The sequence below is a fragment of the Exophiala bonariae genome (assembly GCF_035927105.1).
Source record: "Exophiala bonariae strain CCFEE 5792 chromosome Unknown scaffold_64, whole genome shotgun sequence".
In the NCBI taxonomy this organism is placed as follows: domain Eukaryota; kingdom Fungi; phylum Ascomycota; class Eurotiomycetes; order Chaetothyriales; family Herpotrichiellaceae; genus Exophiala; species Exophiala bonariae.
The window spans coordinates 1-25,328 of record NW_027042539.1 but is presented as its reverse complement, the minus strand read 5'-3'; the positions used below and the strand labels follow the sequence as shown (position 1 = coordinate 25,328).

The following is a 25,328-nucleotide window of genomic DNA, read 5'->3' as shown; positions in this document are numbered from 1 at the left end:
TGAGTGAGCCTCAGGAAAAATGCTGTACGGACACCCTCCACGTGAAATGTTGTGGTTATGCATTTTAACCGGCTAACCTATCTTCCCCATTGAGCTCAATATTCGTCCCCCAATGGCTGCCTGCTACTGGGACTTCACACAGCTTGACTCCGCGCCCCTTCATATCCAATCATGCTGGCAGCCACTCCACCACCTGAGTTCGAGGCAGGTGCCTACTGCGGGTGTTGAACACTCCGACGCTAGCCAATTATATGCTGTTGAAGGCTTGGCAGTCAGAAACGCACCTCAGGATTATCAACTTGTCTCTGTTTTCTCTACTCATGGAGGCTGTTCCTCTTCCTATATAAATTACGCGTAGAGAGGATCTAGAATGGCCTTTTCCGCATCTCCTGAGGCCCTTGTTGAGCTGAAATAACTAGTAGAGGACCCTGTCCTACTGAGGTTTTGGTCCTTGTCGAGCTGAGAACTGCACTAGTGGTAAATTGGGGTACGGTGGATCATTACGGCGGATTATAGGACTTTGGCTAGCAACATATGCGACATGGATTTATGTTTGCCAAGAAGCGTTGCCGACCAACCATTCCCTTTTCGTGTGATGTCACATGTCACGTAGTCCTGGGCGCTTCAGGGCGGACCTTGTCGGCACTTCGCCTGCAACTACATGAAGCTGCCCATTCCTTTCTCCCTCATTTAGAGCAACCATGGCACGTCGAGACAGTGCAACCGCTCAGAGGACCTCACGGCAGTCTCTGAAGCTGCCACATGAAGGTAATTTATCCGCTTCCATCTTCAGTAATGTACTGACTGGCACAGGGAATCGTCCTCAAGGCATCAGAAGGCTGAAAAGCGAAATCCTTTCTACCGTCATCCCATCCATGAATTCAGCTTCACAGCACTCGATGGGAAAGAGAAATGAACGGCGTACAAGTTTACCAAAAGTGTCTATGACACCTGGATGCCTGTTCATTTCAAAAGGCTTTGCTCGGCAATCGATGCAATACCGCCCGATATACATTTTGATGTTTCGGAGGAATCTGAACTACAATTCCCCTCATCATCTGGACTTTCACAAGGACTGGAAAGCCACCACCTTTCGGACTCAGGAGCCACAGTTGACGACGAGCTGAGGCTCCTCGATCCTCAGGAAGTGACACCAGAAACTTCTGTTACCCAACCATCAGAACAGGCGACATTCAAGAAACCAAAGAAGAGATGAGACTTTGTGCTCATATATCTGAAGAACATCTGGAGACAGAATGGCCTATTTAGAGCAGAGCTTTTCGACGATGTTACTATCCTGCTCGTTTATACCTTACCTCTCAATCATACAGGGCCTCACACGAACTTATGCAATAATACCTTCCTGCCGGCTTGCGCCAAAGTTTTCCTTGAAGGGAAAGAGCGAGGGTAGTCCTGCTGACGTTGCAAAGCGGCAAGCCTGTCAAGACGGAGCGGTCGGCACCAGGGCGATGCACAGTTTGGAGAATAATGAATACAAAACCAGATACTACATGTCCATCCTCCGTCTGGGAAGGTGTGGCCAAAAGTTATCTAGCACTGGAGTTTGTCCACCAAATGAGGTCGGAGCATCCACAACTTTCGACCTTTTGGGCTGGGGTCACGGATCAATTAACCTTTGAAAGGGATATCCTCGACATCGCAAAGAAGCTTGGAATTCCAGGAATTGAAGACGACAAAGCAGACCCCAAATCGCTGGTTAAGCAATGGCTCAGCAACGCATCAGAGGATAGACGGCTCTTGATCCTCGACAACGCTGAAATCAAGTCCTACTAGGACGATACCGGCACCCTTCTTGGACGACGGTATTCTTCGCGAAGGCCCCGGCTATCATCCACAATCACCGGGCGCTCTGCCAGATTTGTATCTGAATGTCGGGGATTGGATGGACGTATGCTTGGTTCCGGTCGGCCAAATAATGCAGTTGGAACCCAGCTTTGGCCGTTACCGGCTGGAATCGGACTAGGTGGTTGTGCGCCGGAGGTGCCAGGCTCAGAGTCTGGGCCACACCTTCCCGACGCAGGTACATGGTCTGAAGATATTCCAGATACAGGTGCATGCTCTACAGGTATGAGTATTTCAGCCCCTGGTGCATGACCTGTGGCATCTGAGAGGATTCCAGACACAGGTGCCTGATCTGAAGGATCTAAAGATATTTCAGACACTGGTGCATGGCCGGAAGAAGGTCCCGACTGAGGCCCTCTTGGGCTGCTGGGGTCAGAGGATCGTATCTGGGGACTTCCGGATGAGCTAGAATTGGTTGATGTTATCGAATCACCGGCGGCGAAGGACGGAAACCCGTTGTGATCTAGAACGACTGCGAGTTCAGGGTGCGACACAATGTGAGATCGAGCCAAATGGGATGCCATCGCGGTAATTTCTTGACTGATCTGCAACAAATACGCCTGCTGGTCTTGCACACGTCTACTCTCTTCCACGGTCCTTTTGCACCGAGAAATCAATGTTTTGGCCTGCCTTGTATACAGAGATCTGTTACGTGGCAATCAGTATCCACAGTTTGGACAAGACTCGATGAAATTGGACGACTGACAATTGTTGAAGCATCTCGTTCGGTATCGTTCTCTCCCCTGCTCGCAGCTTGTCGAGCTTGTGAACAAGGTCCTGGAAATATACCATCGATATGAGTAGATTGGCGCTTTGCTTGATAGAATTGAGTGAAATTTGAACAAGTGTCCATTCCTCCTTCCGCGTGGACCATTTCCAGCGAGCAATCCATTGCGCAAGAGTGGGGTAGGCCTTGTCGGCTCTCAGCGGCTCGACTTCGTCCAAAATGTCTTCAATCTTTATTAAAGCTGCTTTGCCTGATCTGACAATGCCTTGCGCCATTTTGGATGCTTTGATCTCTGCGGACAGCCCTTCGTCCGCCAAACGGGCATCCGTGATAGTCCTGTGAAACATGCATAGAAGGTTGCTAAATATTTCCACTTCGTCGCGGATGGCCTTGATGTCCTCCCGGGCGTATTTGAGGGTTCTCAAGCAGCGGTGAAGCCTTTTGTAAATGTGATTGAACTCCGTTGCGATGGTTAGAATGGCAGAGAATGCGCTAACGACTTCCATAATTGCATTGAATCTACCACGATAGCAATAGTGAGCTGCCGCAGAGGGGAAAACAAGATGTAGAAAGTCGACATATTGAAATTGGTCGTCACGAGGAGATTTATCATCTAGGCCTAAGCACCGAAAATACTAATGATTCTGCAAAGCGACTTACCGGGGTTGTTGAGGGGGTGGTAAGATTTCTTTATAGCTACCAATCCGGAAATCTCAACTCATCCGCTGGTTCTTAACCGGTGAGTCCTACTGTACTACAGTTGTACAGTAAGGACAATTTTTGACAAGGAGCCAGCCCACATTCTCGCTGATTTTCATTGGTGGTGGGCACGTATGCCTTCTAACTTCCAAGTATAATAATTGGGCCATTCAGTTCGGCTCCAGGTGAGAGAACCTGAAAACGGGCCAAGAACCTGCATGGAGAATTGAAGGGGAGCTTCGGCCTCGAAGCGAGGGAAGAATCTCTAACTGATGAATGCTGGATTTTGCGTGAAAAACTTTTTGGGGACATTCAAATCTAAGCCCATGGCCACAGCTGTCCAAATGAATGTGGGAGAATCATGATGGAGAATTCTCGATCAGGCTGAAGTGCGGCTTAGAGTCTAAGCTGGCTAGCATTGTTGGTTTCGCGGTCGCCTGCACGTGGAGTGGGGTGTGACGGATGTTTAGCTAGCTGGACTAGACGACCGGTGATGGAGAGTGCAGGTGTTGCGACTCGATTTACCGTGGTTTTTAATGCGTTAGATAACACTCATTGTCTTCACGTCCTTCGACTCTATTCCCGTCTGTTCTCTTCCGTGCAGGTGCCTTTGGAGATAGTTACAAAATAGGGGCCAGTTGGTACACAAGCTTCATAAGCGATGCCTAAACGGGCCAATTGTCAGCTGGTCCTTTAGCGTTCTGGGGGGCACCCTTTCCCCCGTTAACCCCAAGCCCCCCCCGGAAAACCTTTCTATCCCAGGTGAGATTCAACTCTTTAAACTCTCTTCTCAGCCCTCCTTCACAGAGATGACAGAGGGCTTAAGGATAAAGAACTTGGATTCGACAATCGACACAGGGAAGGTTTCAGCATTTGGATGTCTGATCTCATCCTGCTGCAGTGACAGAGCAATGGATGTCGCCAATGCCTGGAGACCCTAAAATTTTCCAACCAATTGAGGTGAATTCTTGAAGGTGAACAATCTCTGGTGCAGACTGACCGGTTTAGTGAAGCACATGGAATAAAGGGGAATCATATCCCTGCGCTCCTATCCACCACGATCCAAAAGCTGGGAGGACTGGACGAGTCTCAAAAGCACGATAAGGAATTCAAATTACAATGGGCGGAGTCTACGGGTTCTATTGGGATATGCTTCAACTGGTCGCCTTGTGCATTTGCGGCACGCAACTATGGGTTGACAGAGCCCATGTGAACATGTAAGGCCAGTTATCAGTCACATTGACAAGGGTGTTTTCGGTAGGCTTCAGTGAAGGTCAACCTCGTCTGCAGCCATCTGTTTGATTCATTCGAGAGTCTCTCGCTATGACTGATGATGGATAGAACAGCACAGACTTCACTAGCAGCTTGCTCGCGTTCAGCAGGGCCGGGCCGATGGCGCAACGCTCTAAATGCATTTAGTTGTGGGGGTGCTGTTCGTGCTACTGCAAACAGGTGACGAGGCGCCGATCGACATGTGTGACTGCATCATGAAAGTATTGGTCGATAAATTTCGCCTCGGCAAAGTGTTCAATGACGAACCAACACGAATCTTTCAGCTTACATTAGCTACGGAATCGACTACGTCTAAACCGACTCACCGATTTTGATATTTCCGCGTCAGAAGATGAGGTAAACCATGCCAGAGGCTTTCCTGCGCCGAACCATGCCGTTGTGATGCAGAATCTCTGTCAGACTTTTAACCTTGATTCGCTTGAAGACAAGAGCCTCTACTTGAGATGACTTACGAAACTCCGGTACTTGTGACAGTTGGACTAGATGCACATTAATTAATTTGTTGCCTCATTCTGCAACATCCCAGCATTCCTGCAAGAAACAACCTCAAAGGACAAAGCGTCAGCTGCTGCCCCCGGTTGATCTCCCGCTACCCTTTAGCCGCCTTTGCCATGCGGAGAATAAAGAGCATTCAAAGGACATGCACGGATTCGTGTGCCAGCACGAGACCTGCCACCCAACAAATGGCCGGGATAAGGTCCAAGGTGATACCTTTATTTGAAGACTCTCTTTCGTGCTGCCCTGATCGTGATTCTCTCCCCTTCTGTCAGCTTCTCTGGTACACCAAGTCGTACACTGTACCTATTGGGCTTCCCTGAGGACTTTTTTGCATGATGGCATCGCAAGCAAACGGGGAAGTGTTCGGTCCACCAAATGAGACGAAATACGAATCACCTGAAAGTATGTTGCCCAGCAAGAGTGTACAACAAATCAAAGAGCTCATAGACTCTGTCAAAATCCTCTCGGCCGGAGATAGTTTCAAATACGCCGACGGACTATTTAATGAAATGACCTGCCTAAGACAAGCAGCTAAGGTGAATGAAGATGAGGTTGGGAATCTACAAAGCCAAATGCAGCAAACAAAGACCAACTCTAAGATCGCACGCCAAGAATTTCTCGAATCCCATCAAGAAACTGTCCAGAGGCTCAAGGAAGAAAAAGGTGAGCTCTGGGTTAAGCTCGATCTTGTGGAAAAGGAGCTGGAATCCCAAGAGAAGCTCAACAAGAAACAGACCGAGGCCCGACAGGAGCTGCAGCTCGAAATCACGTCGCTTTCGAATAAAATTCAAAGCCTAGAGGAATCAATCTCGCGAACACAAAGCAAAGTCAAAGAGCTTGAAAGCAAGTCGGCTGAAAAGGACTCCACAATAATACAGCTCCAACAGAATCTGGAGCAAAAAGAAGTTATTATCTCGAATATCGAAGGGAGCACCAAGGCTCTAGAACGAGAGAAGAGAGACCTGAGAAATCAATTAGATGACACTGACAGAAAGCTCAAAGCGTTAATGGACTTCTGTTATCCTCTTTCTTCTGAATCCCGCGACGAAGTGTCAGTATTAGCTAACTATTTCAATCTCAACTAAGCAATTACTAACTGTCCTCCTAGCCGCAACTCAATGAGGGGGGTTTGGCGATCCTGCTTTGATGTAGTGAAAACAAACATATGGAAGGAGCTACCTGTTCCCGAGAAAGAAGAGGTACATACCAGATCAATACAAGAAAGCTCTGCTAACTACCCTTCAGGACATAAGAGCATGGAGAGCGTTGAAACAGGTGCCGGAAGCGACACATGCGACTCCGGTACCCTATTCCAACACCCGTGCTGCAAAACAAATGCGTACCTTCTTGGTGATGGCAGTCCTGTCCCGCTCACTAACAAATCACATTTTTACTCCGACATATATCGTCGAAGAGGAGAGTGAATTAAGAGATTTATTGTTCGAGATATCGGATAACGCAAGGAAAGAATTTCTACGCGGCATGATCATGTCCCTATTCGAGAGGAAACAGAGGGAGATCGCAACACAAAGGGTTTCTACGGTGGTACGAGAAGTCCTCAGCCCAGTCCAGGACCTTCTCGGGCTCGACGCGGCTCAAAAGTTTAGCGGAGAGCTGAAGTCCAAGGTACAAGAGGCGGAAGACATTTGGTGGGGCCTACAGCGACATAAGAGTCACTTTGAAGCCGAGGTTAAGTGGGAAACCGAGAGTTGGGAATGGCAATCCATCCGATTCTCTAATGACAGCGACCAATTGAGCTCACATGCTGTGGATGTCGAAGCGTTCGATACGGACGAAGCTGTCCTAACCCTGTTCCCCAGAATCTTTGTCGCGGACGGCTCAAGTGATGTTCCTATCTTTCCTGGTGTGGTTCTCCAGAAGTCGCAGACAGCGAGCGCTGAGCAAGAAATAAATCAGATCGCTGCATCCAGTCCAGTCGAAATCAAACCGGGACGAACTCATCGATCCACGCGAGCGAGGAGAATGACTGCAAACGGCGCTGGAAAGATTGTCAGAGATGAAGAAGGGAAGGTCCCTTTTTTAGGCTCAAGGGGCTAAGGGTGCTTCGGTTCTGGGAGACGTCGAATCGGTGATTAAATAGCAACAGAAAGTACTTTAGCTCAAATACAAACATTGGACTAAAAACATCATTGCGCAAAAGGTGGAAGCTGAACACGCAAACAACGGAGCTACTGAACAAATTATCCTAATCGGGCAATTCTATAGTAGGGCAAGCGATGCGATGCGAAAGATACAGATTTGGGGCAGCCAGGATCATGAATGTCATAGGGGTCTCAAAGAGATTGTCTTTGCCTTAAGTACCCTACCGTTGACTGATGTGTATAAGAGCATCAAAATCTTCCTCCTTTACCGTAGTCGACCGCGGCTTGCCGGTGATTTGGAAATATAAGTCTTCCGCTTCTCTGAGCTGCTGATCAGCTTCCGGCTCCCGTTCAGGGACCTGACGCAGTGCGTCAGATAGCTTGAACAGAGATCGAGCGTACTTGGCAGGATGCGTGTTCTTGTGAATAGAGCTGATGGCCTTGGCCTCTTGGAGATGGTTTCTAAAACGAAAAGAAATATCATACTTAGCATAAAGTCTGATCACAACGCGCTCGCCATTCCCGGCTTATCCCAACTTACAGTGCAACATCGATGTTTCCCTGCATCAAGGCGCAGCAACCCAAATGGTACACAATGATACCGTTGAAGTCTAGAGCGCGAGATTTGTCGCCTTGGAGCCACATGGATTGAGATTCTATCAACATGCTTTCCGCGGCGTCGTACCTCCCTTCGAACATGAGGAGCCGTCCTATGGTGAACTTGCAACTGCGTGTTATTAGTATTGGATTCTTGATGCGACTATGGGTTTCTCTGGTTCTCTGACAAGCTGGTGTATTAGAGACGGAGGGAGAACTCACGTAGCCGTTGGAGCCCAGACAAACGGCTCTGCAGACAAAAACCCATCTACCGCTTCGCTCAACTGCGCCCTTGCTTCATCGAGCCTTCGCCCATGAGCCAAAATTCTTCCATGTGTTAGCATCAGAAGTGGGGGACACTTGAACTCAACGCCCGCCGTCTCGGACCAACACATCCACGTCGCACGGCTGCGCTCGATCCACTCGATCGCGGTGCTAAAATCCAGCAAGCACCCATGAATGGTAGCCAGGTTGTCTTCGATCCAACAGGTGTTCTGGAGGTCGATTGGGCACTCGGACAGCTTGAGACTGTGCGCTATCAGCAGACTCTCGAGGGCCAGCTTGAATTGGCCCCGAAATGCCCACATCGAGGATACATGAATTTCGGTCGATGAGAGGAGGTAGATCTCCTTGTCTGCTTCAGGTAGCGTGGCCATGGCAATTTTGTTGATGGTGACGAGGTCCTCAAGCTCGCGCCAGTTTTGCGTCTCGAGGAGGAAGCTGATAAATGGTATCAGTGTACACAACGGGAAGATGCTTTGGGACAGGGGAGGAGGTTGTGGATAAGTTAGCCTTTTAATGTGTTCGCGCATTTTTGACTAACCGTTGGCATTGGACCCATGTCTCGCAAGTCTCTCTGCAGGCGGAGAAGCTCGGATTCCGCTTTCGCTCTTGCATGAAGCCACTTTTGAGCTGCAGCACATGCTGCAACCAAGTTTGACACCTGTCCCAAACGTTGTAAAGGTTGGCTCTGGCAGACTCTGGCATCTTCGGCCTCTTTGGAAAGGCATTGTACATTAGGATTGAAGCTTCGAAAAATCCCCTTTGGCGGTCCTTGGGGCTCAAAAAGCGGCGGAACTGGGCTGCGATGAGACGGTGGATCGAGAATACGCGCTCGTATCTGTCTCTTTTGACTAATGCAAGCGTCAACAGATCTTCTGTAGCTGTACTCAGACTAGGATATTCATGTTAGCAATCGCAATTGCTGGAAGCAGTTTGGACATAGGAAAGCGGGCTCCTAACCGATCGGAGTCAAGGTACCACAGCATGTCATCCGTAAGGTTTTCTGCATCTTCCTTGAGCTCGAACAATGACTGCGGGATATCGTCAGGCGAACAGAAAGTAAGGGCAGACAATAGGGCAGCACAATCGGGCTGGAGGCTCTCAAAAGATAGCTGCCAGACGGGTCCAAGCCCGTCCTTGAAGTCCCTGGACCTATCATAAACCTCGACAAGTTCTGATATGGACCATGAACGACGGTGGAGTAAGCCACACATGTTGGACAGCGCTAATGCATGGCCACTTAACCTCTCAGAGAGGCTGTATGCAGACTGTGATTCGTTTACCAAAAGTTCGGCGCTGATGTGTCCCGTTAGAAGATGTAGCAAGAACCTGGAGCCGGTATCGATATCCCATGGGAGTACCTCAACGCCAGCGTCTGCTGGATCGAAACCGATCGAATGGTTTCTCGTTGTGATTAAGACTCGACCATTACTACCGGATAAAGGCCAGTAGTCTCGAAGGAGCTCGCTAGTCTCTGCGTTATCGTAGATGATCATCCACTTACATTCTAATCGACGTTTTCGTCAGCAATCAGTTTCCCTAAGAGATCCTCTCGAGCATACCAGTCTGCTGCAGCCAGCCTTTCAGAATCATTCGATTTTCATCATGAGTAGCTGGCCCAGTATCAGGTAGTTTCAACCTAATAGCAATGTCCGTAAAGCTTTGTTGGATAGAAACCGGATTTTCGGCATTGGTCCAGAATATAGCGTCCAAGTCTTTGGCCATCTGCCGCTTTTCTAGATATCTCATGGCAACGTGGCTCTTACCGACCCCTCCCATGCCATAGAGTGCCAGCGAGCGTAGGGACGGGGTTGAATCGCCGTCTTGGAAATGTTTATCAATCTTTTCAATCACATCTTCTCGATTGAAGAATCGGGCGGTTTGTGTGGGTGGAAGGACGAAACAAGGTAGCAGTGCCGTATCTCGGAACGCGCGAGGTGAGAGGGAGAGATAGGAAAACCACGAAGCCCTGTCACCCCGGTACTGTCTCTCATACATGGCGGCGACCCTCTCGACGCGACTGAGCGTGTCCTCGATCTCATCTATGGCAGTGGTGAACTTCTTGGTCAGTTCAGTCCATCTCGAATCGTGCCGGTCTGCCATGCTAGTATTAGTTCACAAATATTCACAATAATCATGCAACGGTTTCTCGGAGTGGAATTCTCACCGTGAGGGTATGTCAGCTCTGAGAAATCATCGTCTGCTTGGCGCAGGAATTGCACAGCATCCGCGAGAAACGTGGTGATTGTCACACATATATCAAAGCAGGATTCCTTGTCCTCCTTATTGATGGAGAAACTCTGTTGGCAATGAAGCATGAAATCATGACAATTCCTGCTCAGCTTCTTAAGCATCTGGACAACTTGCCGCATTGCCTGATTGTGTTGTAAGACTAACTAACGTTCGTCTGTCAGAAACAACTTTGCATGGAAGCGAGTGTAGTATGATTGTATTTCTCACTGTTAGCAGTAGGCCAAGCAATCCCCAGAATGTACCCGTGTCAAGAGTCGGACCAAGCTCTGCGGCAAAGAAGTCGCTGAAGTTCTTCAGGTCGATAAGTCGCGGCTGGAGCATGGCTAGCTCTTGCAGTGCAGCCGCAGACGCCTCTTCATCTTGGTTGACAAAAACATGCTCTTTTACGTCCTCATATGTGCGGAAGCTTCTGATAGTTCTGCGATCGTGAGGTTCCATACGTTCTACGCAGGACTTGGTCGCTGACGTCCACTGCTTGGCGAAGAGGTCCTCTCTTGTGCATATGTCGTGTTAGACCATACCTGGCATAAAATATAGACTATACAAATGAAGATGCAAAAACTTACAGCATAAGGGACTCCATGACAACTCTAGTAGTAATTTTATGGCGTAGAGACGCACTGATGCATGAGAGGGTGTCTGCAGGAACTTGGACGTCTCTGACTTTGCCAAGCAAGATTTGCCAGGACGCTAGTCAAGTACCTTTCACAGGTTGCAGGGAAATTTCCCGCCGCTTTTGGAGGGTCTCTTCTCGATGCCAAGTTCGCCCCCAGTCACGTCTCTCTAATGCCCCCGCACTCCTCATCAATCGTCTTCCAAGATCTGGCCGTATTTTGTTTTGCCTGTTGCTTCCAAAAGTTTGAGAGATTCGAGATCGACACCGTTCAACTTCATTTTAGTGTAAGCACATACACAGAGGCGAATGAAAGTCAGACCGAGAGAGACAGAAAAATGGATCTCAAAGAGATGAAGAAAATACTTGTACAGTAATTGCCGAAAGCAACTGTCTTTTTTCCAGCGCTCACGGATCCAACGACTTCGAGAGTCTTGGTTTCCCGCAGGTCAGCCATCAATGAGAACGCTTAGTTATTGCCTGTTTGGCTCACTTCATCTTCGTACTTAAATCCTTGCGCAGGCAAATCAGCTTGACGTCGTTGGTTTGCAGGAGAGGAAGTTGGTTTTGTCCTGACTTTGCTGGAGACCTCCTGATGCCAAGCCTGGCAGCGGGACCACCACGTGTGATGCTTAGATCATCTCCTCCCAAACTGACATGACTTTTGTCTTCAGTGGTTAGACGGTGCATCACTACGTCGCATAATATCCAACCATATGAGTGCTGATGTCCCCGGCGAGGATGTCCTTGAACAGGCGAGTACCCTGGCAGAATGGCTCATGGAGAACAAGAACTGGCGACCATACCGTGGGAGTGACGAAATCGCACAATGCAGCCACCCTGACCGAATGCAGCGAATTAAACCGGTGATCGATGCGATAAATGTGGCGGTATACTCCAACTCTCTCATGCATATGTGCAGATGCTAATTTCTATCTTAAGACCACAGGCAAAGTTGCTTTCCTCCTGCGGTGTCTCGGCCCCTGCAGCACCTTCCTCGAACCGACAACGCTTGACACGTTTCCAGGCGAAATCTTGATGCTGTATCATAACGAAGGATCCTCACCCACATTGGACGACGTGCCGCTGAAGGTCGGTGTACTGCTCAATATTTCGCAGCCTGCTCGCATCAGTGTTGGTTCTGGGGACACTGTACTTTTTTGCCTCATTTTCAGAAAGAATTAAGTTGGTCCAAATCGATTCCAAAGTAGTCGGTGTCAGACCCGACTTCATCAAGAGATGGTGGAGCGCTATCAATACGGTCCAAATCAATCCTATTGCTGCCGCCTCCAGATAAGGGTTGATTTTCGGGGACCGATTGGTATATGCCAGCATATTCGAAACCCCTCAATTCCGCCTCCATAATCGCGTTTTCGGTATAAGGACATTTACCCATAGGAGTCTGTTTCGCAGCATCTGTAGGACCAGTATGAGATGACGTTTGATATGGGAAGGGTGGGTTGCTTCGATCATGAACAACATTGATGAACCGGCCTCTATTTGAACAGGTCTGACGCACAGCACGACGAGAATGCTGGGATGGCTTTTGGATTGGTGTGGCGTCCACAATGGGTGTCTTAATGCTCCGAGAAGGCCGGGGCCGGACGAGGTATATTTTCTTTGAGGTTATCGACAGGCGTTTCCTGTCCATTGCCTCAGCCATAAAAAGAAGATCACGATGCCACTCAATCGTGTCGATAGACTCCAAGAACGCTTGCAGCTCCTCATTCCTCAGATTTTCCAGTTGGACCATGATGTTGTTGTCATCTGCAGCGGCCGCTGCAAGAGCCGTAACAGCCCGAGCACCTCCGTGTTCAAAAAACTTGGCCTCAAGTGAAGCCTCATCAGTCTTCCCTTCCTTGCATGCTGAGATAACAGAATGGAGGCGATATGGCGTGGAGTGTCGCTCAGCTTGGAGAGAGCCGCGAAAGGCTTCCCCAAGTTGAATGCGCTTAATGTTTTGGTCGTCAAGTGGAATCAATAGAAGGGCCGAAATGAGAGTGTCGCGGAAGATGTCAGGTTGCTTTTTACAAGCGTCCCGAATGTCGAACAAAGAGCCATCGAGCATCACTTTCAAGGAGGGGGGCATGTTGTGGATGCCACCTATAGTAAGGTCAAGTGGAAGAGCAATTTACGGATATATGGGATATTGGCCAGAGTCTGTTGAGGCGATTTTGGCGTGAGACAGAATCTGTGGAGGAAAAAGTGCCTTGAGACAATTTCACCCGGTGAGAAAGTGTGAGTAGGACAGTTTTCCAGCCTATCGCATGCAACGAAACTCCCAGCCATCCACCCCAATCTAAGAACACGGGTAACCTTTTTATCCTTTGGCAAGACGCTCCATGCACCTACCAAGCATCTTATGGTGAAGGCTTTGGCTCACCAGCATCCCCAAGCTGCAACCCTTACCAATCGTGGATTGTATGTGCGGCAGAACCTGGTTTGAGTATGAGTGCAGCTCTTTTACAGCCATGGCGCAAGCATGCAGACATAGCAGAATTCCGAGGCGTGAAATTGGGCTACCTAAACAGTGTAGACTGGAGACGGGTCTCCGTCACTTGGAATCCTTGTGACTGATTTCTATGGTACAGCCATTCAATTGTCTCGCGCCAACAGTCTCGAATCTCTGGGTTCACGACGAGCAGTATCGTGCCCCGGAGATGTTCTTCAACAAAAGGTCGGTAGCTCAAACTTTCTACCGACCCACAGAGACCCCAAAATATACTATGTTGCTAGACAAGATTTTTGGGGTGGTGGAAAGAGGTGAGGCACACCTGGGTTCCGCTTAACATGAGGGGCAAGGAGCTGCAATCCCCGCGGCTTATCGGCCACTATTTATGCCCAAGCGGCCAGTTCTGCCTTCAACAAAGAGGAACTCTGTATTAGCTAAGGCGACCTTTTAGGCTCATGCTTCGAGCTCATGTTCTCTACCCTCCCTTCCTCCCTCCTTTCTTTCGAACAGTCCTCAGGAACACCTTCTCGTCCTTGAGAATGGCTCAGTCACGGAGCCAGATCATCTACGCGCCTTCGGATGAGGTGCCCCAATTCGTGAAGTCCGTCTTCCTCGCCGGCACGACTAGCAAAGTCGACACGACCGACTGGCGCGACGCCCTCTCCACCTCCCTCTCCGACGCGCCGGTCACGATTTATAATCCGTATCGCGCTGATTGGAACAGCTCGTGGCGCGAGGACATCAACTTTGCTCCGTACCGGGAACAGGTGGAATGGGAGCTTGAAAAGCAGGACCAGGCCGACATTGTCGTCGTTTACTTCCACCCGGACACCCAAGCGCCCGTTAGTTTGCTCGAGTTGGGGCTCTGTGCACGGGTTCTTGGCAAAGCTATTGTTGTCTGTCCGGAAGGATACTGGAAGAGGGGGAATGTGCAGATTGTGTGTAACAAATTCAGGGTTCAGATGGTGGACACTGTCGATGGGCTGAAAGAGGCGATTATGAAGAAGCTATCTGTTGGCTCGTGACTTCTACGCCCTCAACTCTAACGAGCGAGATAGGGCCCTCGAAGGCAGCGGGTCGGATTGTAGTATGTCGCGTTTTGAGCCACTGTTCCTAGTTCCTTCTTTTGGTATATTAAGGATGTCGAGAGCCATGCGTTGGAATGAAAGTAAACACGCTAAGGAAAGGGTGATCGGTATGTACATCTAGGCTTTTATTGTAAACTATGCAAACATGTAAAGCTATGCCAGATGGCCAAGTACTGTTCGATAGCAATCAACTCATTAAGCTGTTAATGCATCTTACTGCATTCTCTTTCTATCAATCCGTCTCTCCGTGGATGCTTCTATCACTATGAAGCACTACTAGAAATTATGTTTGACGTAACGGCTGGGACGTTAAAGCGCTCGAAATAAGCTAAAATCCAAGTTGCTAGCCGCCTTAATTTCGAGTCTTATTAAATCGAAGTCAATCTCTTAGCACGCTCCTCCTCTGAGTGTCCTCGTTAACTTCTCCCAAGACCCCATCGGCTCGTACCATACGCGAGCCGGCGTTGAGTGCGATCCGCGAGCCCGTCCCATTTCCTTCTTCCCGCTCATCGGTCTTGTCGAACTCACACAGTTTCGCAGGACTCGAGGAAGATGTCGGTGTTGTTGGATGCGTTAAGATTGATGCTGCCAATCGGAAACCCGACTACAACCTCCGTGCTGGCGAGCACCCCTCTGGAGTGCAGAAGCTGGAAAACCCTTCGTGCCCATTAGGTCACCGGCGGCCACTCCAATGAGCAGGCCAAACTAGAGGCTATGGAAGAACTTCTTCACTTAGCAGGCGAAGGCAGCGGTGGACTCTGTCTTGTGCTCCTGACCGCCAAGCAATGTAATGACGATATTTTGTCCGTAGCCAAAGTGTCGATATAAGGAATTGTAACCCGGTGCCAATTGGTATCATCGTTCTTTTTGGTCATGTGGTAGCTTTTCTGGAACATTGGGAGCCAATAGCTGAAGGTAGGCAGTATTCTACAACGAGGCTTTCAATTGAGCAACACCAACCGCAAGCTGAAGCGCTGCCAGGACGTTCGCCACGCCCCCAACCAGCAACACAGCCCAGAATGTGTACCATTGCAGAGGATTTCGCCTGTCGCGCCACAGATCAGTCAACTTGCTGGGACGCTGACGTGAACTGAATTGCTGGAGCTTGATCAACCGTGGTCCGAGTCTTGGGAAGCTATCTCGAGCGTTGTACACGTCGTTTTGCTGGAGATGCCCTTCTATGGTCCGACATGTGATTGGCCATATCTCTGAAGGATAGCTTCGCAGGACTTTGTCGTACCTCTTCCACCACAGACTGCCGTGCTCGTACTTGCGCTCGCAGAGATCCAAGAGCATGACGTCCACATTCTGCTTTGCTAACGAGCTCTTCAACTTACAGACTTCTCCACGTGCAAGCTTTCTGGACTTGCCATCTTGTCCAAACAGAAGACGATAGGAGAGTATAATCTCTTGCTCCAGACTGACGCAACACTGATCTCTATCCTCCTGGGACAAGGGGTCGAATTGGTCGGCAACACTATCAAGATTTAGCTACAATCGACGCTAATAAAAACCAGCACTACGATGTGCATCATACCTTCGAATCGCTGAGCAAACGTTATCTCCATGGATGACAAGCAATGCGCAGAATGTCGGAAAGCGAAACAAGGACAGCCGGCGGTTAGCTGGATTGAATCGGAGATGCTCGCTGATGGTATCGACCCATTGAATCGTGACCTTTCCAAAGTGGCGTAGTACATGGATGTTAAGACTTGCCTGGTATAGGCTGTCCATCTCTGTCGCTCCAATCTGTGTACGGTCATCTGACTGGTCACCCCAGTGCTGTGGCTTGAATGACCGAAAGGTGGTCAGAATTGGTCGCATACACCTGTCGCTTATTCTGTGGGAAGTGGAAGCGTTGGTCGATTTGAACCCGAGTGGCAGGAGACATGTTAAGTTCGGCGCTACATCGTCTGTGAAGATCAACCTGGGCCGCACAACCAGGCTTGACCAACACAAAACCCCAAAGATGGCAATGTAGACGTAGCTCTTGTCCTGCTCCGGTCCCAGTTTCTGCTTGGAGTTCCCACTCTGCTCGAGGCGCTGAAACAGGTCGTGTATGCTGATTCCTGATTGTTCTGATCGTAGCACCTGCAATACTGCAAGACTCCAGTCCCAGCAGTCTGCTATCTCTTTGGGATTCGCACAGGATATCATGCCCCAAATCAAACCAAAGGTTGGACCCATCAATGGCTGGAAAGCATCATGCTCCAAGTAGTCGCAGAATGACTCGATTCCAGGGAAATTCGTAATGGCCGTGGGCTTGACATCGAACAGTAATTGGACGAATTCCGACCGCTTATTGTAGGTTACTTGCTCAATGACAGATTGGCCCTTTTTTTCCAGATCATCCGACTCCTCACGAGGCAGAAACATTTGCTGAAGCAGTCGTTGCATTGTGCAGCCATTAGGTTCCGTCTGACCACTGCTCTGAGCAAAATAATGAACAGAAACCCGCCGTCTCTGGCGGGATAAATTAACCAGTTGAAGGATTTCATAGTAGTTTTGGACAAGCGTCCAGGGCGGTCCCGCCTTGGGTATTTAATGACTTGGAGCGCCAATTTCCATGTACCCGTGTTTCCCCTTTCTGCAACTGACGGTTACTAAAAGTAGTTGAAGCAGCTGACAGTCTGTAGAATGATTGGACGAGAGCAACCAGCTCTCTAGGCGCGCGGCTCTGGCGATCAGAGCTTGGAGGCTTTGTTTCATATAACCTGCTCGGCGGCACTGTTCAAGGTTAAGTACCTTGGCACGCTAGTGCTTCACGAGCATCCTGCTACTAAACTTAGGTCGGTAAAAACGCCGATTACTCCTATGGATAGCCTTGAAGCTAGTAACTCGACATCTAGTCTTTAATAATGGAAATAAATATGCAACAGTGTAGTTTACAGCCCAGAGAGAACCAACGGTCCAGGCGTATGCAGCAAGCGCCGGGACGGCTCCGATAACAACCTCGGCGGCGACTTTGGAACAGGTGGAATAACAGGTTCACAAGGAGCGATAGCAATGCACCCCCGGGTAGAAGGAGATGCACGCAAGTATTACAGGCGAGCTCGCAAGTCGTCATTTTAGTACAAATCTATATAGAAATCATGGTAGGAAGGCTATGTTCAAAACACTGGAATCGCATCAGGTAAACTGCCAAAACATCCACGTCATGACAATAGTTGCGACTAAATTGACGAACCAGAGGACAGCCTCATGCCACATAGTGCGGGCTGAATGGCCACATGAGAGCTGAACTGCTCGAGGCTGTGAAAGATGTTGCTGTTACTGCGGCCTCTTGCTGCACTAATACACTATCTATCACTCTACCCTTCGTGCAGTCGACGCCTACATTGTCGCGGCGACTTCAATGCAGTCAGCTTCTGGAAGGTAAATGCGACAGTGGCCTGACGGACTGACTCGCTTCTTTCCATGGCACTGTCCATCGTGTACACTCCTCAGAATGCAACGACATCAACTGCCGTACGTCCTCTCAAATTCGTCGCACCCTCTCGGAGGAATTGTGGTGAAACAAGGATGACGATGCTAGGACTGTCCGTGGAATCCGCCGAGTGCTGACCTTTGTTCTAGACTCTCCTCCAAGCACGGCTAGAACCATTATACCGGTCGATGAAGGATGCGACGCTGGGTTTCATCTTCCTCGACAGCCCTCATCGTGGCAGCGCGAAGGCGACGTATGGCAAAGTGCTGGCGAACGTGGGGCAATTCATAAGCCATCGACCTCCTGCTCGTCTCTTGACCGCCCTCCATATGATTGTTAAGTTGCTTAAGGAGCAATGTGACCAGCTCCCACTGAGGTTCGTTTGCCGAGGCATTGACAAAGATTTGCGAGTCCCCTTCCATGGTCAAGCTCAGTAATGTAGGCTAGTAAGGTAGAATTTGAAAACGGCATATTTGGGACTCTGGGGATGGCAGGTTTGGGAGGGAAGGTTTTCAATCAACTGGTTCTCTGAGCAAGGCGAGGGCTACCCCCTTTTGGACGCCTTGACATCTCCTGCGAAAGAACTATCTTGAGACCACGACTTTCGAACAGCTCTCTAAACAACACTCCATAATTTAGATGACATTGAGACGCCCTGAACCCACCCCCACGTCGAAGACGAGGTCGTCCACTGTCTCGCAGGAGGGATAGGTGTGATTCTGAGATGCGGAGGCGGTGGTAAGGATCTTGTGCACCTTCCGAGCCCGACCAGAACTCGAACTACCAGCAGCAGTGAACCGCTTCCGCGATCCCAAATGCGATGGTCCTGCGGACGACGAAGACTAGGGCTTCAGCCACTTTGAGAGGCAGGAGAGAGACAAGAATCCGACTTTGGTTGAGAAGGAGCTGGAAGACTCGGTCCTTAAATGCCCTTTACCATCGCCCTGACACTGCACATGCTGTCCCCAACTCTCTCCCCTCTGCCGTGCGCCCAGTACTACCCGAATTCGGCATCCTTAACTCTGTTACCCTGTTCTCCCGCTGTTCACACGTTTGTGTGGTCAGAAGAGTTCAACAACTCTGGAACTAGCTGGCACTAGCTGGCACTAGCTGGCACTAGCTGGGTCGATGCTGATCCGGGTGGCTGCATATCGCTGTGTGTCGGGATCAAAAAGCAAACGGGTATACGCTCCCTCTCTTTCTCTTGTCGCCGCTTGCCCGAACCCAACTTAAGTCTCCCTTTTCTGTCCAGAGTGCGCTGATATGTCCATTCCTCTGCCTTTCCAGAGCCGTATGCTCTCGACCTTCCGCATAGCCAATTTTGACGTGCACACCTTCACACTCTCTCGGAAGGCATTCTGAGACCGATTGAGGAGTCCCCCGCCAGCCACTGTTCCACGAATCCCTCAACGGGGTTCGATGCGCATTGCGCTCAAATCTCCATCCCCTTTCACAATAGAGACAAAACATTCTGCTAATAATGCGTCCGTCGACCACTGAACCTGGTCTCGGCAAATATGTCGCACGCCATCCCCAAACCACATGCGCACTACAGACCCCAACGAGGTAGAACTCGAGCTTAGCAACGTGCGTTGCAACCCACTGTTCGGAACTTATGCGAGCCGACCGGACACGGAGTTGTGCTTATAGGGCCAGCCCACTGTCTCATCCGTCATGCATGTCCTTTTGTGAGGTATTTCTGCTATTGGATTGCATCGAAGATCGGGCGGTTCGCTCGACCCACAGGAGGATCCTATGGGTGGCACGCCCATGCACCCTTGTCGAAACAATGCTTGGGGTTGGACCCGCCATCGAGGGCTTGGAGCAGACCATGGAGGAGAAACAGGTCCATCCTTCGCCAGAACCAAGAAACCTCCAGTCAGGTCTAAGTCTCCGTAACCGCAAGCTCCTCATGGAACCGGGTAATGTGATACGATGCAGCCGCAGGGTTTCGTGACCATGCTTGGGGCTGAACGTTGGATCTGGCGGCACGTCGACACGGGAGGCGAGGGAAGGAGGTGGCAGGCTTGGGGCATCGGTTGGACCTCGCACGCAGGAACAGACTATCAGACCCAGCTGCACAAGGTTCGGGCTGCTCTCGAGACGGTTGCAAGAGCGTTGGTGTTGTTGAACAGCCAGCAGAAGTTGGGAGCGGAGGCGCGACAGAACTGGGAATCTTAGGAACGTCAGAATTGGTGAAAGCAGCGAGGGGCATCCCCCTCAATATATCTCTGAACTGACTCCTTCGAGTGTGGCAAAATTGACGGAGTGGGCATATGTGGTAGGTGGTGAGGAGAATCGCTAAGACGCCAGCCTCGAAAGGATAGATCCAACGGCGCTGCTTTTGAGTTGTCTCCCAATCTGGTTGAACAGATTCGGATACAGCCTGGGCGCTGCAACCATGTACCGTGACGGTCAATCACAGCCGTGTAAAGGTGACCCGCTTCAGTGAGCAGGGGCCGACATCGCGTCCGAGCCAAGAGCACAGGGCGGCATCACCCAATTACCCAAAATGGGTGAGCTGGCCGTCGAATCGTCTTCTCTTGGCGTGAGCCAGGACGTTTGTGAATTGTACTTGATTCTGTCACTGCCACCTCAGACTGCGACCGCATGGTTGCTTGCCCACCTCCAGGGACGATACTTTTGAGTCTTGGGTTTGCTGCCCATATTTCCATGATGCTCGATTCTGCCTTTGCTATGATGCGGCCAATGAGCTTTGTCGGGTACCACAAGAGCTGGAACAATTTTCATGGACTTGTTGATAATGAGCAAAGCCTATGGGCGCCCAGGCGTCCACAATAAGGTCATGGGATATCTTGGATACGACTGGGAGAGCAGATCTAGTCGAAATAATTCAGTACGTACCAGTTCACCGGCAACGCGTCGCCTTCTCTGGAGTTGTGTGATTGCATCGCGTCCCCATTCGAGCGATCGGCCGGAAGCCTGGGTGCGATCAACTGTATAGTCACAGATGGTAGAACTGAATTATCTCTTCGACAAGGCATAATGTCTCCAATGAAGAGTTTTGATCGAGGCTGTTTCATCTACAGACGATCTCAGCACTATCTATTTGCTCACGCGCCCAACACCTAGCATTTTTACAAACTGTAGCCCCTATCGGAAAGTCTCCATATCACCCGTCATGAACTAGCCTTTGAGTTGATGCATGTGCCATTCAGGGTCAACCTGGAGTGTCCGCTTGAGCACAGGAAATTGTACACATAGGGAATTTCATTGCTGTAGGTTGATGTAAGAGTGTAGGTACTACTCCTGGCTGTAACTCGAAGACTACGACACACCAGAGATGCATTTACATTCACGATATCAATCTATTTGCGGGGCAGATATAGCGTTCGAGAGCCATGTCCAAACAGTAGTACGACCCTTGCGAAGTATTTCGCAAAAGGTTCTCTTGATAAATCATGTACAGAATTTCTCTGTGCTGTGGATATTGGTACCTATACTTGATACGAGTAACTCCGTTGGGGCCAAACTTGTTCCCGCACACCATCGTAATAGCAGCTTGGAAGAGAGTAATATTGGCGAATAGAGCTTGGCCCAATCAGACCTTCTATCTCCAGAAGCTCTAGCTGTGTGAATACTCAGTCTCATCTCTTCTTTGGTTTTTTAAAAGCTGTCTGTTCTGATGTTCGGGTAACAGAAGTTTCTGGTGTAGCTTCCCGAGGATCGAGGAGCCTCAGCTCGTCGTTACTTGTAGCACCTGACTCCGAGAGGTAATGACTTTCCAGTCCTTGCGAAAGTCCAGATGATGAGGGGAATTGCAATTCGGATTCTTCTGGGAGTTCAAAGTTTATATCGGGAGGTATTGCGTCAATCGCCGAACAAAGCCTCTCGAAGTGAGCAGACATCCAGGTGTTATAGACGCTCTTGGTAAACTTGTATGCCGTCCATTTCTCCTTACCATCCTGTTCTGTGAAGTCGAATTTGCGGATGGTGTGCCGGTAGAACGTGGTCTTTTTACCCTCGATCACAGGATAGTGGCCATAAATCCTCACAGTCTCGTTGTCATGTGAGATGGAAAAGGCGAGGATCTCCCGATGAAGCTCTTGCTCGCGCCCCACAAGCCGGAACAGTTCCACGACTCCCCGAACTGCGAGCGTCATACTGTGCGCGTTCTGTCGATCTGCAACATCGAGTGCGGCCGCACCGCACTTCACTTCGCTCGAGAAGAAGGGGAAGTACATGTACCAGGTGCCCATAAAGAAGGAGCTGTCAAAGAGGTCGCCAACGAATGGTTGAAGTCTCTGAATTTGATCTTCTGTGAATGCCGAGCGTTTGAAACCCACAGAATAGTCTGGTTGGGGTCGTGTCTTGGTAACAGGAATAGAGTTGTTCCAACCCTCGTTGACGCTTTCGACAAGTTTATCGAGCTGTTCTGCACCGAATGTAGCCAGAGTCTCCGCAGATGGAACGATTAGTCGACCTATATCTTGGATAACCCGTGCCTCGTTCTTGTCTTGGAACTTTCTGCAGGCTTTTTCAAACACGTTGTCGGAGAATATAGAATCCTTGGGAATCGTTTGCTCCTTTGCCATCAAGTCCCGGCAGAGGGCTTTACTCTTATTTGTGATGTCTAGGTCGGATCTGTCCATATAGCTTCCCGTAGCTTCGAGGAGCACCCTGTAACGTGGATCTCTGTAAGGAGCACTCTTCTCCTCCCTGGCCTTCTGGTCACTGGGTGTGGTTGAGCTGGGTGCGCCCGACCCGCTATCCGACCGCTTTCGGCGAAGTGAGGCTGCGGATTTCTTTCTCGCCAATAAGTGACTCATTTCGCCACTTTCATTGAAGTACTCTCGCGGCCAGTGGTATGTCTTCGTCCAATATGTAACGGAATCAACGTCTCGAAGAGAGGGTTCGGAACGGGATGTTCGCGGTCGTTTTGAAGAGAGCGATTTTAGTTGCTGTTCAGCTTCTCGTTTCCGCTTTGGAGTCTTCGATGGTAGAAAGGTAGGAGGTGGGTGTGCACGCTGTACTGGGTCAATCTTGCATTGCAGCATAACGTTAACGACTTACTTTAGGACTTTTAATGTCGCTGATTGGCGATGGCAGAGGCTGCTGGCTGTCTTTTGGCTGAGTCTCATCGACCTCAATCAAGCGGTCCAGACGTGCGCTCCGTCGATGAGGCGTTTGCTTTTGTCCTTTGATGATACCTTGAGGGCGTTTCCCCTTGCTGGTCAGTCGTGCACTGAAGGAGGAAGTGGATAAATGATCTTGATGTTGCAGATTCAGGGACTGTCTTCTGGTCTTCGGAATGGTTGCACTGTCTCGTCGTGCCATGGTTGCTCGAAGTGAGAGAGAGAGGAGTGGGCGGCTTCATATTGTTGCTGGCGAAGTTCAGTCGCAGTCGGGTCCTTAAGCGCTCAGACGAAGTTACATGTGACATCAGCTGAAAGAGGGATGGTTGGGCTGTGTAATTCTTGGCGGGTTTGTTGAGACCACGCTACCAAGGTACAAAACATTTACCACCCGCGATAATCTTATCCCTCTAGCAATCCGAAGAGTGCCACATTCGTGCACTGCAGGTTGGATTCCAAAGTCATTGGATATATTTCACGATGATGATTCTTGTGGATCAGTCACCAATGCGAGGGTTTTGTGGCCTCTAAAACACTGTTCCGCGGACTCCGCTTTTGTGAGGGACAACCCCAAGCAGTTCGACTGAAGACTCCCCTCCATTTGGTCAAGCTCTAGGATTTTCCAATCGAGCATCTCATCTGTCGTCAACTTGGTCAAATGATCTAAAGTCATCCAACCCCAAGTTGAATTGATTCGAGTGGGCCGAACAGGTGAGAAAGAGAACCTGTTGTCCTGGCTCCGACGTTTTGCCACTACCACCCCCCAGCACGTGAAGCCGCGAATGCATAGCACTTGCGAGGGAGTCCAAGTTCAAACAATATGCTAGGAAACTGGTGACACATCTCATCCTTTACTGCGCTAAGAACTATGCATTGATTGCCACTCATGCTCATTGCCTGGTGTATTTTCTTCTCTTCGGTGGGACTAGGCCAATCGATGCGCACACAGCTCAGATACCCAGAATGGCCGGGAGATCGAGAGTTTTGTGCTGACAAATGGTAAAGACCGCTGGAGTCTTTCCGTCGCTGTTGCCTACCAGACGGAGTGGAGGTTTACCAGGTACCCATCCTCTTTGCACATGCCATATCCTGGCACACCCTGCAGCTCGTCCCTTCATGCTCTCAAACTCCTAAGTGGCAGAATGTCCCCTCTGCTCTTACCTAGCCAAAAGTCCCCCACGCCAGTGCTATCCTATTCAATTCCATTGGCACTTTGTCAAGGATTAATGTACGCACAGCTTCGACTGGATCCATCTCGATTTGCTGAAGATGGACGTTATCATCAAGTCGGCCAGTCGATTTCCAGAGGGCGCCTACCGCTCACTATCCACCGTTGTTACCCACACAACCGTGATGGCTTAAAGCCACTTCCATCCTGGTAGCGAAAGGACAGTTGGTGTTCAGGGTCCTGCTCGCATAGGTTGACTTACCCGCCTCATTGCCAATCCGTATGATCATATTCAACTAAGTTTGACAGCCCTAGCCGAAACCGCCCAACAATCAAGTTATGAAGCATCCACACTGCCATGATGCGGTGGGAATCCAACTTCGACAATGAAAATCACCTCTCGATGCTCGCCCTGACATGACTTCAAACACAGGGGTGCACCACTCCAGTGATGTTGGTTTGATGGCTTGCCTATTCGGATCCAGCCTCCCACAGATCACGATTCATGCTCATGGAGAAGACTATCTGTTGGACACAGTTGCCAAGGAAAGTGCACTATTAACAACTGAACTGCTGTCTTTCCAATACTATGGATAAATTGAGGCACCTTATTTCAGTGTAATATGCACCTTTGGCCTACCTCAGACGCTACATTGTAGTACGACTGGCAGGTGCCTCCTAAGGGCAGCGACGTGGCCCTCAAAGTGGCCATGATGGCGCCCTGATGACAATAACCGAGCACGCGGCACGGAACTTTGCCTTCCCGGTTGGACTCTCGACGCCGTAGGTTATGGTTCCGTGCATCGGTGTACGGCAGTGCTCTCACTGCTTAGAGGACGACTCAGGACAGAACAAGTCGAGTTCAATATTTCACCGCCACAACTTCGGATGTCTCTAACCAGTTGGATACCTTGGGGTGGGAATGGAAATGGACCCACGGCGAAGTCGGACAAGTTGGTCCAACGTCTACCCGATCCATCGCGATATGAAAACACTACGCGCATGAAGGCTTTACTCCCTATATCTCTTCATGGCTCTATTCTCAATGCACGCGGCAAACCCTTCCACAATCTCCATTTTCATACGTTCCGGCCTAATTGTCGTGTTCCAATCCCCAACTGGGAGATTATTCGCCAAACGTCGGAAATTCCAGACAACCCTAACACCACA

At 49.9% G+C, this 25,328-nt stretch overlaps 7 protein-coding genes across 7 annotated transcripts; 2 read left to right on the top strand and 5 right to left on the bottom strand.

Annotated features, from left to right (window-relative positions):
• Window positions 1-2,511: 2,511 nt before the first annotated feature.
• LTR84_011975 (uncharacterized protein) lies at window positions 2,512-3,096 on the bottom strand (the record flags this gene model as incomplete). The annotated part of the gene is made up of 1 exon (XM_064855502.1): window positions 2,512-3,096. The coding sequence occupies one exon, from the start codon at window positions 3,094-3,096 to the stop codon at window positions 2,512-2,514; it is 585 nt and encodes a 194-aa protein (XP_064699849.1).
• A 2,319-nt stretch (window positions 3,097-5,415) lies between these two features.
• On the top strand, window positions 5,416-7,138 carry LTR84_011974 (uncharacterized protein; the record flags this gene model as incomplete). Its single annotated transcript, XM_064855501.1, has 3 exons — window positions 5,416-6,131; window positions 6,189-6,279; window positions 6,326-7,138. 3 exons carry the CDS (start codon window positions 5,416-5,418, stop codon window positions 7,136-7,138), a joined length of 1,620 nt encoding a protein of 539 aa, XP_064699848.1.
• A 265-nt stretch (window positions 7,139-7,403) lies between these two features.
• On the bottom strand, window positions 7,404-10,885 carry LTR84_011973 (uncharacterized protein; the record flags this gene model as incomplete). The annotated part of the gene is made up of 9 exons (XM_064855500.1): window positions 7,404-7,644; window positions 7,724-7,909; window positions 8,002-8,499; window positions 8,603-8,953; window positions 9,022-9,568; window positions 9,624-10,157; window positions 10,229-10,457; window positions 10,522-10,807; window positions 10,881-10,885. The coding sequence occupies 9 exons, from the start codon at window positions 10,883-10,885 to the stop codon at window positions 7,404-7,406; spliced, it is 2,877 nt and encodes a 958-aa protein (XP_064699847.1).
• A 1,213-nt stretch (window positions 10,886-12,098) lies between these two features.
• LTR84_011972 (uncharacterized protein) lies at window positions 12,099-13,016 on the bottom strand (the record flags this gene model as incomplete). The annotated part of the gene is made up of 1 exon (XM_064855499.1): window positions 12,099-13,016. One exon carries the CDS (start codon window positions 13,014-13,016, stop codon window positions 12,099-12,101), a length of 918 nt encoding a protein of 305 aa, XP_064699846.1.
• Window positions 13,017-15,394: 2,378 nt separating this feature from the next.
• On the bottom strand, window positions 15,395-16,843 carry LTR84_011971 (uncharacterized protein; the record flags this gene model as incomplete). The annotated part of the gene is made up of 2 exons (XM_064855498.1): window positions 15,395-15,944; window positions 16,005-16,843. The coding sequence occupies 2 exons, from the start codon at window positions 16,841-16,843 to the stop codon at window positions 15,395-15,397; spliced, it is 1,389 nt and encodes a 462-aa protein (XP_064699845.1).
• Window positions 16,844-19,853: 3,010 nt separating this feature from the next.
• LTR84_011970 (uncharacterized protein) lies at window positions 19,854-20,075 on the top strand (the record flags this gene model as incomplete). The annotated part of the gene is made up of 1 exon (XM_064855497.1): window positions 19,854-20,075. One exon carries the CDS (start codon window positions 19,854-19,856, stop codon window positions 20,073-20,075), a length of 222 nt encoding a protein of 73 aa, XP_064699844.1.
• A 1,427-nt stretch (window positions 20,076-21,502) lies between these two features.
• LTR84_011969 (uncharacterized protein) lies at window positions 21,503-23,192 on the bottom strand (the record flags this gene model as incomplete). Its single annotated transcript, XM_064855496.1, has 2 exons — window positions 21,503-22,882; window positions 22,929-23,192. The coding sequence occupies 2 exons, from the start codon at window positions 23,190-23,192 to the stop codon at window positions 21,503-21,505; spliced, it is 1,644 nt and encodes a 547-aa protein (XP_064699843.1).
• Between the last annotated feature and the right edge of the window lie 2,136 nt (window positions 23,193-25,328).